At 45.1% G+C, this 12,474-nt stretch overlaps 1 protein-coding gene and 1 pseudogene across 2 annotated transcripts; one reads left to right on the forward strand and one right to left on the reverse strand.

Moving 5' to 3' along the window:
- The first annotated feature begins 1,011 nt into the window (after positions 1-1,011).
- On the forward strand, positions 1,012-10,386 carry SNRPB (small nuclear ribonucleoprotein polypeptides B and B1). Of its 2 annotated transcripts, none has more exons than XM_059038378.2 (7): positions 1,012-1,220; positions 3,474-3,625; positions 5,431-5,542; positions 7,414-7,566; positions 8,804-8,942; positions 9,263-9,388; positions 10,087-10,386. In XM_059038378.2, the coding sequence occupies exons 1-7, from the start codon at positions 1,218-1,220 to the stop codon at positions 10,095-10,097; spliced, it is 696 nt and encodes a 231-aa protein (XP_058894361.1). In that variant the 5' UTR covers positions 1,012-1,217; the 3' UTR covers positions 10,098-10,386. The 2 variants fall into 2 exon arrangements, with proteins under 2 accessions (XP_058894361.1, XP_058894360.1); XM_059038377.2 differs by having other exon boundaries at positions 1,086-1,220; positions 10,231-10,386.
- A 1,175-nt stretch (positions 10,387-11,561) lies between these two features.
- On the reverse strand, positions 11,562-11,775 carry LOC131741436 (TP53-regulated inhibitor of apoptosis 1 pseudogene; annotated as a pseudogene).
- Positions 11,776-12,474: the final 699 nt, after the last annotated feature.

Genomic DNA, 12,474 nt, shown 5'->3' on the forward strand with positions numbered 1-12,474 from the left:
AAACCAAGAAACTTCTGAGATGGGGAACACTGGTAAGAAGTGGTTTTAGGAAGAAGAGTGAATAGAAGCAAGAATTCAGTTTTCAACATATTAAATTTAGTATACCTGTTAGACATCCATGTCTATGGATACTAAAGGCCAAGAGTTAAATGAAGAGCCCAGGGTTAGAGGAATAAATTTGAAAAACCCGATCATATAGGTAGCATTCAAGACATGGGACTGGATGGGATTGATAAATTAATTCATCACATATTTATTAAGCCATTGTTTTGTGCTAAGCAGTGTTCTTCTAGGCATTACAGCAATGAACAATGCACACAAAAAAATCTATATACCCTTCGAACTTACATTCTAATGGGGAGGGCTAATAAAATAACATATATAGTATGTTAGCAATCAACGTTAAGGAGAAAAATAAAACAGGGATGGGTGGGAAGGTTGCAGTTTTAAACAGGACGGCAAGGAAAGTCATCAGTGGGAAAATATTATTTGAGCTTAAGTCGTGAAGGTGAGGGCGTGAGCCGTGCACATACCTGGACGACTAGCATTCCAGGCAGAGGCAACAGCAAATGCAAAGGAGCTGAAGTAGATCGACTAAGTTCACGGAAAAGCAGGGACACTGGCTGTAGAGGACAGAGCTGGGGTAGAGTGGTGGGAGATGAGGACCGAGAGTTAATGGGCTGGGGCGCGGGGGTTGGGTGGTGAGAGTGAAGAGGAGCAGCTCTGGGCTTCCCTGGTGGCGCAGTGGTTGAGAATCCGCCTGCCGATGCAGGGGACACGGGTTCGTGCCCCGGTCCGGGAAGATCCCACATGCCGCGGAGCGGCTGGGCCCGTGAGCCATGGCCGCTGAGCCTGCGCGTCCGGAGCCTGTGCTCCGCAACGGGAGAGGCCACAACAGTGAGAGGCCCGCGTACCTCTAGTACCGACGGAAACTAGGAGAGGTGTCCAACGCAGAAGATCCTAAGCCTCTGCGATTCAATTTGACGCTAGCTCCGCCCCCAACCCCGCCGAAGCCCCGCCCCGCTCTAAGCTCACGGCTCAGCACCTCGGCCGGAACTCAAGGGACTGGCTCCGGGACCGGAAGCAGCCTTCTACCTTACCCCATTTTGCCCGCGGTCGTGTTTCCGGTAGCGGCGGCGGGAAGCGAGCTAGTGGCGGGCTTCTAGGCCTCTGCGGAGGCGAATCCGGCGGGAATCGGAGCCATCAGAACCGCCACCATGGTGAGGAGGCACAGGCCGGCGGCGCGGGAGCTCCCGAGTCTGCTGTGGAGTGGGGAGCGCGACTAACCGGGAAGGAGGCCGTGGGTTGGCCGGTCCGGGCGGTGAAGGCCCCGGCCGCCGCGGCCCCTCCGTCGGGACAGGGAAGACCCGGACCTTGGTCGCTCGGCGGGGTGGGGGAGGGGAAGGCTGGAAATGAGGGTCCGAGACCAGGTTCGCTCGGTGCAGGAGAGGTTAGAACTGCGTTGCGGTCCTCCACGCCGCTGTGACCACAGTGCTTGGGATCCCGTAGGCGCTAAGTAAACTTTGCATCATGAGTGTGTGTGTCTGGGGTGTCGGAGCAGGTGCTAGCGCCGCAGGGGTACGGGGAAGACCCGGTGAGAGACTCAGACTTGTGAAGGCGGGTGAGGGTCCGAGAAGGAGTTGCGGAAAGAGGTGGAAGGGCTTGTGTCCGAAACTGGAGTCTTGGTTCTAGTAGATGGGGAGGAGTGAACGGAGGATGAATGAGTGGAGGAAAAGTTCAACTCGTTTGAGTATGTCTGACTTTTCAGGCCCTGGTGCTGCACAATGAAATGTTTACCTCACCGAGTTCACTCTCTGGGGACACGGAGAGTATAATTCGGAATGGTCATTGAGCATTAAGTAAAAGTAACGGCGGGGGGCGGGGTAAGAAGGCTTTCTGGAGCAGAGTCCTGAAAGATTGTCAGGCGTTTTCCCAGCGAAAATGGGAGGGAATAGTATAGATCCGAAGGATTGCCAGAACAAAGCATGAAGGGCAGCACTATTGAAAGTTCCTGGAGGGGAAAAGGAAGAATGAGGTGGGAGGAATTGGCAGGAATCTGGTTATTAATGGCTTTACATGCTACTTAATTTTGTTGGTGATGATGGATGCCACTGAAGGATTTTAACCAGCAAAATGACATGAACTTAGTTGTGTTTAGAAAGATAACTCTGTTCGGTAGCTCTTATATATTGGGTGAATTGGAAGCAGGGAAACCTAGTAGGGTATTGTTTGGAGAATTGGTTAGAAGAGTAGGCACTGGATTCAGGCTGACTAACTTCCAACACAACTTTAACCTCTTACAACCTCAGTGGCCTCATCTGTAACGCTTAACCTCTTGCACCCTCAGTGGCCTCATCTGTAAAATCTGATGTTAAAGATTAAGTGAGAGAATAGTGTTTATGGCAGTGCTTGCCAGTGAGCACCCAGTAAGAATTAGCTGTACAAGACAGATGGATCAATAAATGTTACCATAAAGGATCAGACCATGTGGTTAGAAGCTGTGATTACAATTGGGTTAAAATGGTCATCTGAAAGCGAATGAACCACATAACTTGGGTCTCCCAGGGTGGCAGGAGTCGAGATTCCAATCCATGCATTTGTAGGTTCAGAGAACCTGTGCTCGTCCAAGCTCACAGAGATGAATAGTAAGCACAGTGCCTGGTACTTAGAAGGCCCTTGCATGAGTTAGGATTGGCCTATACCAGTCAGACTGATAGGAGGCTGATGTAACAAAGCAAATGCCAGGTCATTTATTTCTAGAGAGAAGTGTAACTGCCAAGGGCACTTGACATTCTCATTGTGAGGTCTATATAGTCTCTCTATTTTACCAAAACTACATTGGAAGCCAGGCTATAAAGCAGAATAGGTTGTTGGGTTAATTAAGGAGCATATCAGGTTATATATTCTCATTATGTGTTCAAACTCATTAGCACTCTGAGCACCAGAAAGTTTTTCTCTCCTAAAGGTGGTCTTGGAGACACACTAACAAATTATTGATTTGGGGGATTCCATTCTCACTTCCAAGCTGATCAACTTCTTTCTGATAGCTCTTCATTGATTGGATTCTTAGTGCCAGTCCCATTCTAGCTCTTTTACCCAGTCTTTTTAATGGGATGTTGGTGTTTGACAGCACCTATAATCTACACAATGGCAGATGGCTAATCTCTGATATACTTGGGTTTCTTTAGTTTGGAGCCACCTTACCCTCTCACCCCTGAAACATACACAGCATAGACAGAGGCAATTGTAATAGGAGAAAGATGATTTTAAGGGAAGGAAGAATAACAGGTCAGGGTTGAAAACAAGGTGATGTGAGAGAATTCCCAGGAAAGGGCTGTGGCTGGAAGACAGAGCTGAGAATACTGAGAAAGACAGACATGGAAAAGAAGGCTGCAGCAGAAGTTGTAGGGAAGGACCAGGGCTATGTGGATCTAAAAGAGCTGAGTCCCATTCTTGATGATTTCTCCTTGCAGACCGTGGGCAAGAGCAGCAAGATGCTGCAGCACATCGACTACAGGATGAGGTGCATCCTGCAAGATGGCCGTATCTTCATTGGCACGTTTAAAGCTTTTGACAAGCATATGAATTTGATCCTCTGTGACTGTGATGAGTTCAGGAAGATCAAGTGAGGAGTGGGCTGTGGGGGGAGGGATTGCGTGGATGGGGAGTGGATTGGGTGGGTGGGCCAAGTGACAGGCGGTGATGTAGCTAGCTAGTTCCTCTTGGTTTACTTTCCTGTTTTACAGGGCAGATTAAAATGGGGATGTTGGACACTAAGACATCTCTTTCCTTAGTCTTGCTCTCTACTTCTAGCAGAGTACAAATTGTAAGGAGGGCTGCTAGGCTTTTTGTTTCTCTGACTTTGTGTGCCCCTGGGTACTGGGGTAAAGGGCTCTCATGTTCTCCCCACAGGTGTGTAAGGGGGGAGAGCTTGATTTTCTGGCCTCATTGCCTATTTGTAAAGCTGTAGCCTAAAGGGCTCTCCCAGTGCAGCCTGGTCTGAAACTGCTTTAAGAAGCCTCTGACCCTCTTCAGGGTAAGTGCTCAGCTCCCCTTGTGGGTTTGGGGCCAGTGATTTTTTTGTTGGCATTTATAGAAACAATTGGAGAATACAATTCCATAAGTTATTAGGTAATTCCCTTGTCTTAGGACTCACAGATCTTAAGCTTCTAGGCTATTAAAAGATGTGGTCTTGCATTTCATCCTATTTTACATTCAAGGCATCTTGAGGCCCAGAGAAGTTACATGACTTCCATGATCATCCAGCTCTCTTTTGCCACGTGCAGCATCCATAGTATGTTGCCAGTGGCTGTGAATTCCCTTTGATTCTCTTTGGGACAGTTGTTTTCTTTGTGGCACGAGGTCAAGAAATACAGCACAGAAAATGCGGTAGAGATGGCTGAGTGCCAGGTACACATTAGACAGTGACCAACAGATCAGTGTAGAACTATTCCAAATTGTTCTCTTCTGTATTTTTAAATGAAACTAACTTTATTCTGATAATAAAAAAGTGCCTATTAGAAAATATTTATTAAAAGTACATAAAAATATGTGAGAAAAAACTTAAAATACTCAGAAAGGGTTTTTTTTAAAAAATTTTGCAAGGGCAATACATACTTTTATTAAATAAGAAAATATAGATAAGTCCAAAAAAAGAGGAAAAAATGACACCCACAGAAAACTACTGGTAATTTAATATAAAATATCACTAAAATGAAACCTTTAAGTTATTTTAAAAAATCAGGGTATTTTGTATTTATTTTTAGGATATTGGCTGTGACTTTCCTTTCCTTTCCCCATCTTGTTGTGGTTATTTTTCCTGGTTTACATTCATTTATATTTTGTTCATAACTTTTCTGGTTGTTGCTGTTTGGAGATTTCTGTTTTTTGTTCTTTGAGGACAGAGGTGTAATTTCTCTGTAGTTAACTCTTAACCTTTTTCTTTATGGCTTCTATTTCTAATGTGAGGTGAGGGGTGGAGTTACAGGCCTGTGGGGTTGAATTGGTACTAGAAGGATACTGCATGTAAGTGGAATGAGTGGGATTCAGTTGACTGAGGAATTATTTCGGCTGCCTCCTGGCACTGGTGAGGCCTTAAGCTAGAGGGATGAAAAGGGTAATAGCAAAGAAGAGTTGACTGAGGAAAGGCTTTCACAGTGGCTACGTGAGTGAGCCAGGGCTGGGCTTTCTTGACTCTTACCCTATCTCTTGGTCTGTGCATTCTATTGGCATGGGAGACAACCACCTAAGGGGTTACAAGTTCAGCCTGTGAAGACTGTCCAGAGGAGCTGTCTTAGGGAAAGTTTATGTACCATTTGTCAGTAGATATAGTGTAAAACAAATCTTGGAGGGTCCTTAGGTAGGTGAACATGAACTTTACCCTTTTTCTAATGCTTGCTTTTTTGTCCCTTCTCCTAAACCTATCTTTAGACCAAAGAACTCAAAACAAGCGGAGAGAGAAGAGAAGCGAGTCCTTGGTCTGGTGCTACTTCGAGGGGAGAACCTGGTCTCAATGACAGTAGAGGGACCACCTCCCAAAGATGTAAGTCAGCAGAGAGCCAGTGCAAGGCCAGGAACTTCGTACAAGGGAGACCCCACCTGAGCCAGGCTCTGTGTGGGGTTCTCTGTTTCATTGCAGTACTCACAGGCATCCTCTGGTTTCTGTCCCCACCCCCCCACCCCCCACCCCCCCCTTTTTTTTAGCGGTACGCGGGCCTCTCACTGTTGTGGCCTCTCCCATTGTGGAACACAGGCTCCAGACACGCAGGCTCAGCGGCCGTGGCTCACAGGCCTAGCCGCTCCGCGGCATGTGGGATCTTCCCGGACTGGGGCACGAACCCCTATCCCCTGCATCGGCAGGCGGGCTCTCAACCCCTGCGCCACCAGGGAAGCCCTCTGTCCCCCTTTTACAGATAATAAACCAGAATCTTAAAGAGGTTACCTTGCAAGTAAGAAGTAGGGAACTAGAATTTGAGGGTTTCTAACTTGAAAGCCCTCCCTTCTTCTTTAGTTGATGGACATAGCGAGTCAACAGAAGAGGCATCTAAGGCCATCCAAGTCAATTCTTAATGTGATGACAGTTTAGTGGACCATAAAAAGTCATAACTACAAACAGAATACATATGTATTTTTTGTACAGTTATAGCATAATAGTTAATATTTATTAAGCATCTGCTATGTGCCAAGCTCTGTGGGACCTTCAGTATTTGATTTAATCCTTATAACAGTCTTTTGCGATAAATTATTCCCACTTTATAGATAATACAGACTGAGGTTTAGTAACTTGCACAAGGTGTCACAGCTAGAAAGTGGTGGTACTGGCATTTGATTCCAGGCAATCTTGGTTCATTAACATCAGCCTACCTTTAGAAATAGAAGAGGCTTTAGAGAATCTAACCAAATTTTTTTTCCCTTTTTCATTTTAATATATTGTTTGTTAAAGAAATAATCCTCTTACCTTGTTTCTTATGGTACACGGGCCTCTCACTGTTGTGGCCTCTCCCGTTGCGGAGCACAGGCTCCGGACGCGCAGGCTCAGCAGCCATGGCTCACGGGCCCAGCCGCTCCGCGGCATGTGGGATCTTCCCGGACCGGGGCACGAACCCGTGTCCCCTGCATCGGCAGGCGGATTCTCAACCACTGCGCCACCAGGGAAGCCCCTCTTACCTTGTTTTAATTTTTGTCCACATGTATTTTTTTTTTTTTACTTAACATGTAATAGTTATGTAATATATCATTCTGCTTTTTCGCTTAACATTGTAAACATTTTTCCAGTTGCTGTACACTTTTAAAAAGTCATGTTAATGACTTAAAGATACTCTCAAGTGAGTATAGAGTAGTTTACCTTAGTCATTTCCTTCTTTTTAGACTCTTACATTGAAGCTTTAACTGATTGTAAATGTCTGCAAGGGACAGCATATGTACTTACTCATAGCTACTCTAATGTTGCCCATTGTAAACCTTCATGACCACAACCAGTTTTGTCATAACCCCATCATTTGCAGTTGAGGAAAAAGTCCTAGAATGGTGGGATTACGTGCCCACTATCACCCATCAGGTGAGAATCAGAGCTGGTACTGGACCTCATGTCTCTTTGATGCCAGGTCAAGTGCTCTTGTCTGCCATACACACCCTTCTGAATGGAGCCCTGGCCATTTGTTGGTTTAATTTTCATAGGAGTGCATACAGGTTGAGTTGTGCATGTTTCTCTTGACTTACTCTTAAGTTCTTCTAGCCTGCTAGGCATATAATCTTGGATGTAGGAGGAATGGTGTTAACACATAGGTGGATAGTGTTTTTAAGAAGCTATTTCAATGCCCTATAAATCTCAGAGGTTCTCTTGGCAATGATATTTCAAAGTGTACTTCTGATTCTCTATGCCACAAGTATTTAACATGTATCTTTATTTTTCAGACTGGCATTGCACGAGTGCCACTTGCTGGAGCTGCTGGGGGCCCAGGGATTGGTAGAGCTGCTGGCAGAGGAATCCCAGCTGGTGTTCCCATGCCCCAGGCTCCTGCAGGACTTGCTGGGCCGGTCCGTGGGGTTGGTGGGCCATCCCAACAGGTGAGGAGTTGGGGAAGGGGGTACCAATGTCTGGTGGTTAAAATAAAGGATAGAGTGAGGGTCCACAGTTTGGGAAGAGTCCAGAAGGATCAATCAACCTATGATTGTCAGGCTATCAGTATTTCACTGTGCTTCACATATGGTCCCAGAGTCAAGCAAAAAGGAAAACTTGCTATTATAAATAATGTTGATGCTATTAAAGTAAAGATGCAAGGGATTTCCCTGGTGGTCCAGTGGTTAGGACTCTGTGCTTCCACTGCAAGGGGGCATGGGTTCGATCCCAGGTCGTGGAACTAAGATCCCACATGCTGCGAGGTGTGGCCAAAAACTGGAAAAAAAAGTAAAGAGATTTATAAAAAGTATTTTGGCCAACTGAATTGGAACAAAGTGTTTCCATGACAGCATTTGAAATCTTGACCCTTGAACAATGCAGGGGTTAGGAATGCCAACTGTTTAGTTGAAAATCTGCATATAACTTTACAGTTGGCGCTCTGTATCCAAGGATTCGACCAAGATTGTGTGTAGTACTGTAGTATGTATTGAGAAAAATCTGCGTATAAGTGGACCCTGGCAGCTTAAACCTATGTTCAAGGTCAGCTATACTACAGCTTTTGCAACCTATTATCAGTCTTATTTGAAAATGCAAGTTCCTTATCTAATTTGGATTGGGCATACTTAGGTGTAGAAAATGGGAATTGAGCATTCAAGTTTGATCTTCTCTGGCAGATAGTTTTATTCTTTATTTACTTATATATTTATTATTATTTTTAAAAATTTATTTATTTTTGGCTGCGTTGGGTCTTCACTGCTGCGTGCAGGCTTTCTCTAGTTGCGGCGAGCGGGAACTACTCTTTGTTGTGGTGCATGGGCTTCTCACTGCGGTGGCTTCTCTTGTTGCGGAGCACGGGCTCTAGGTGCACGGGCTTCGGTAGTTGTGGTGCATGGGCTCTAGAGTGCAGGCTCAGTAGTTGTGCATGGGCTTAGTTGCTCCACAGCATGTGGGATCTTCCCAGACCAGAGATCGAACCCACGTCCCCACATGCATTGGCAGGTGGATTCTTAACGACTGTACCACCAGGGAAGTCCCTGGCAGATAGTTTTAAATAGGAAGTCTGATGCCATGAGTTGTAGCTTAGGGGATTTGGCATCTGCTGTTTCTTTACCAAGTTGGGGAGGAGAGTGGGACACCGCATTGCACTGTACTGTTCTGCCTGACTTCTTTCCTGTGTCCTCTTAGGTGATGACCCCACAAGGAAGAGGCACTGTTGCGGCAGCTGCAGCTGCTGCCACAGCCAGTATTGCAGGGGCCCCAACCCAGTACCCACCCGGCCGTGCGGGTCCTCCCCCACCTATGGGCCGAGGGGCACCGCCTCCAGGTGAGAAGCCCATGAGGAGAAGCTTGCTAATTGATAGAAGATGCCTTAGCTGGATTTATGATGAGACATAACCTTGACTGAAACTGATGACGAGTTTGTGTAATTAAGCAGGATTACTCTGAGATCCAGCTTGGTTGACTGCCTGTGGAACTATCTGGGCAAGAGCCTCACTTCTTTGGCTCAAGTCCTGGTTTGCTGGGAGGGGCTGGGAGGGTGGAATGGTCCTTCCATCTCAAAAGTTGGTGGACAGTTTTATATGTTTCCTGCTACCTTTTCAAGACAGACACTTGAGCTATATTCTTGGGGCTTTTCTCTTGCAGGCATGATGGGCCCACCTCCTGGTATGAGGCCTCCCATGGGTCCCCCAATGGGGATTCCCCCTGGACGAGGCACTCCAATGGGCATGCCCCCACCAGGCATGCGGCCCCCTCCCCCAGGCATGCGAGGTAAGTGCCTGCAGCAGTGGCGTTAACTTCCTTCTCTAGAGCCATGTTGGGATGGGAAATGGAGGGAAGATTGGATTTTGACCATACCTTTGGGCTTTTAGGCCTTAAGCCTAGGGAAGTGAACTCCTAGAGGACAGTTTTGTCCAGAAAGTAAAGAGAGAACAAGCATTTCTTAGATTGACCTTACCTCCCTCTTAGAACAGTGAGAGCAGCCCTGTACACAGGGCTCAGTGTCCAAGGCAGTATTCTCAGGTCACTGTGAAATAATGCATTCTGTTGCATGACCAACAAAGATCTTATGCCCTTTGGTTTGAGAGTGTCTAGTAATTAAGGAGGGGCTTTGTGCTTTGCTCCACTATTATGTATATCTGTTTAATTCCAGTTTGAGAAATGCTGAAGTAGATCAGCTCTCTCATTTTATAGATGAGGAAACAGGCCCAGAGAGAGCTCAGTGTCCAGACCAGTGTTCTTTCCACCGAGCCATAGTGGCCTCTAAGTTAACCCATGGCCAAACCTGCTGACCACTGTGTCTCTAATTTGGGTTTTCCATTTATGAGCTTTATAAGCATAGGAGCCCATTTAGTCCCAGAGAAGTACCCCTCTGATCATTTGATAACTGCAGGTTGTGGGAGGCTGGGGTAGGGTGGGGATTCAAGTTGCAGATCAGGCACTGACTAAACTTCTTACTCTTACTTCAGGCCTTCTTTGACCTTGGCCACAGAGTTATGGAAGTAGCTCCACAGAGGCGTGGGCCCGATTCCCCAGGGCCACGTTACCACACCTGTTTGTTTGTTAAGCCGTTGTTCACGGAGTCTCACCGGATTGTCTGGTTTCCCTTACAGGGCCCCCTCCCCCGGGAATGCGCCCACCAAGGCCCTAGACTCATCTTGGCCCTCCTCAGCTCCCTGCCTGTTTCCCGTAAGGCTGTACATAGTCCTTTTACTTCCTTGTGGCCTGTGACACTAGTTTATAATAAACTCTTAAGCGCATATTATAAATGCACCTGGTATGTTTGTTTATTTTCAGAAAAACCTTTGATATGCTGGGTGCTTAATACGAGTCAAGAAGCGTTGCCTTGAAAAAATTTAGCCCTAATCCGTAGCTGCTTCCCTTGTAAAATACTATATTCATTTGCAGAGATGCACAGCCTCATCCAAGAGAATTACAAAATTGAACTACAAGAAGACATTTTACTTGTCAAACTGGCAAAAATCATTTTGTTGAAATAAACATTCATACCCTATTGTGATTGGTATGTCCTCTTTGGAAGGCACTAATCTAGATAACTTCTTGAGCAGTACTTTATTTTTTAGAAACTAAATGTTACAGTTTATTCCATCTTCATGATTAAAGGCATTAAAGGGCAGGGTGGGTAAACAAGGCAGATAAAGCACACACACCACCACCCCCGCCACCAACATTTAACCAGATCCCTCATTTTGGTGTTTTTATCATATACAGGTTCACTTAATTCATTGACATAAGTTGAAAGGTGGTAACAACAAATCTTTGCCATTTAGGATCTTCCTCCTTAGCTGCTACAAGGATCTTAATTCCTGAACTATACCATGAGCTCTGAAATGGTGTTCACCACACTGTTCTTGAAGTTTTCACATCTTCATATGAGATCTGACACCTCTTGTTAAGGTAGGGAACTGTTAAAAGCTGTCTTTCTCTTGGCTCACCCAGTCCATCAGCAATCTTAACAATTAAGTTACTATATAAAAATAAAACTGTGCTCCCAAGCATTGATTTTCTAGAGAAAAGAGAGATCCTAACCAGTTGCTTCCATGAACAGTAACCCCAGTACAGTGTACAGAATGTCCTTCGAAGCATAGCTCAAGAGGTTAGGCAACCTTGGTCATCCTGACGAGTTTATCAGCATTTACATACAAGATATATTTAAAACTGATCCCAGACCAATATTGCAACCATAATCCCAAATAATCCCATTATTTAGTGCACTGAGTTCCTGCTGAGATACCAAAGCCAGAAATCTCAAAGAGTGATGGTTCATCATTTTCTACAAGTGAGAGGAAAATATCGAGGAGGAAAGGGAATTCCTCCCTCCTAAATTTATCAAATCCATGCTATCTTCACAGCTTTAATTGACATGATCCAGAGTCCTCAATTTCCTGATATGAGGAGTTCATTTTCAAGGTAACTGTCAAGGTCAAGAAGAACTTTCAGTCTTTTCTTTGCCATGGCCCATAAACTCCAGTCCTTCAATAGGAATCTCCTCCTTTATTGCTTTCTGAACTCACTGCTGAGTGCTTGAAGAGGTCAGTACATGGGTCCCCATTGAGGAACTTCTTGGTAAACCAGCAATTGAAGCACTGGTCACACTCGTGCTTTGTGTCAGTGCAAGCCTCCCTTACGCTGTTCATGGTGTCAGCATCCACAGCAGTTGAACAGTACTTTAGATTATCATATTTTTCTGTAACAAAGTATGAAGCAAATACTAAAAATGGAAATTAATCCTATTGGAAGAGGAACAGTTTTGGTATAACTTCCTGGGGTCATATGCATACATGTAATCTAATCCAATTTTTGAGTTGTGGGGTATCCATGACTTCTTTCACCCAAAGTCTATCTTTAGTTGATAGGTCACTAAACAGTACTCTAGTAGTACATCAGGCTTAAAGGACACAGAAATAAAGTGGATACTTTAAAAATTACTACCTTGCAGGGGGACCATTCTAAATGCAAAGGAGACCTTAATGAAAAAGAAGAGACTAGTGTTGTAGTATGGAGGTGTTTCTCCAGGGATATTAAGGTGGTTCAGCATAAAAACAATCAAATATGCCAAGCTAATACGACAAGAAAGCCATATAATCATCTCAGTAGATGCAGAAGACATTTGGTAAAATTCTAACACTCATTAGGAATAGAAGGGAAATTTATAAACATACAGGGATTTATGAAAAAAACACAGCTAACATAATAGTGAAAGGCTGAAAACTACCACTAAGATTAGGAATAAGACAAGGGTGTCCACTTTCACCACTGCTATTCACAAGTATACTGGAAGGTCTAGCAGAGCAATTAAGGAAGAAAAAAGCCAAATTGGGAAGGAAGAAGTAAAA

The sequence above is a fragment of the Kogia breviceps genome, chromosome 14, assembly GCF_026419965.1.
Source record: "Kogia breviceps isolate mKogBre1 chromosome 14, mKogBre1 haplotype 1, whole genome shotgun sequence".
Taxonomy (NCBI): domain Eukaryota; kingdom Metazoa; phylum Chordata; class Mammalia; order Artiodactyla; family Physeteridae; genus Kogia; species Kogia breviceps.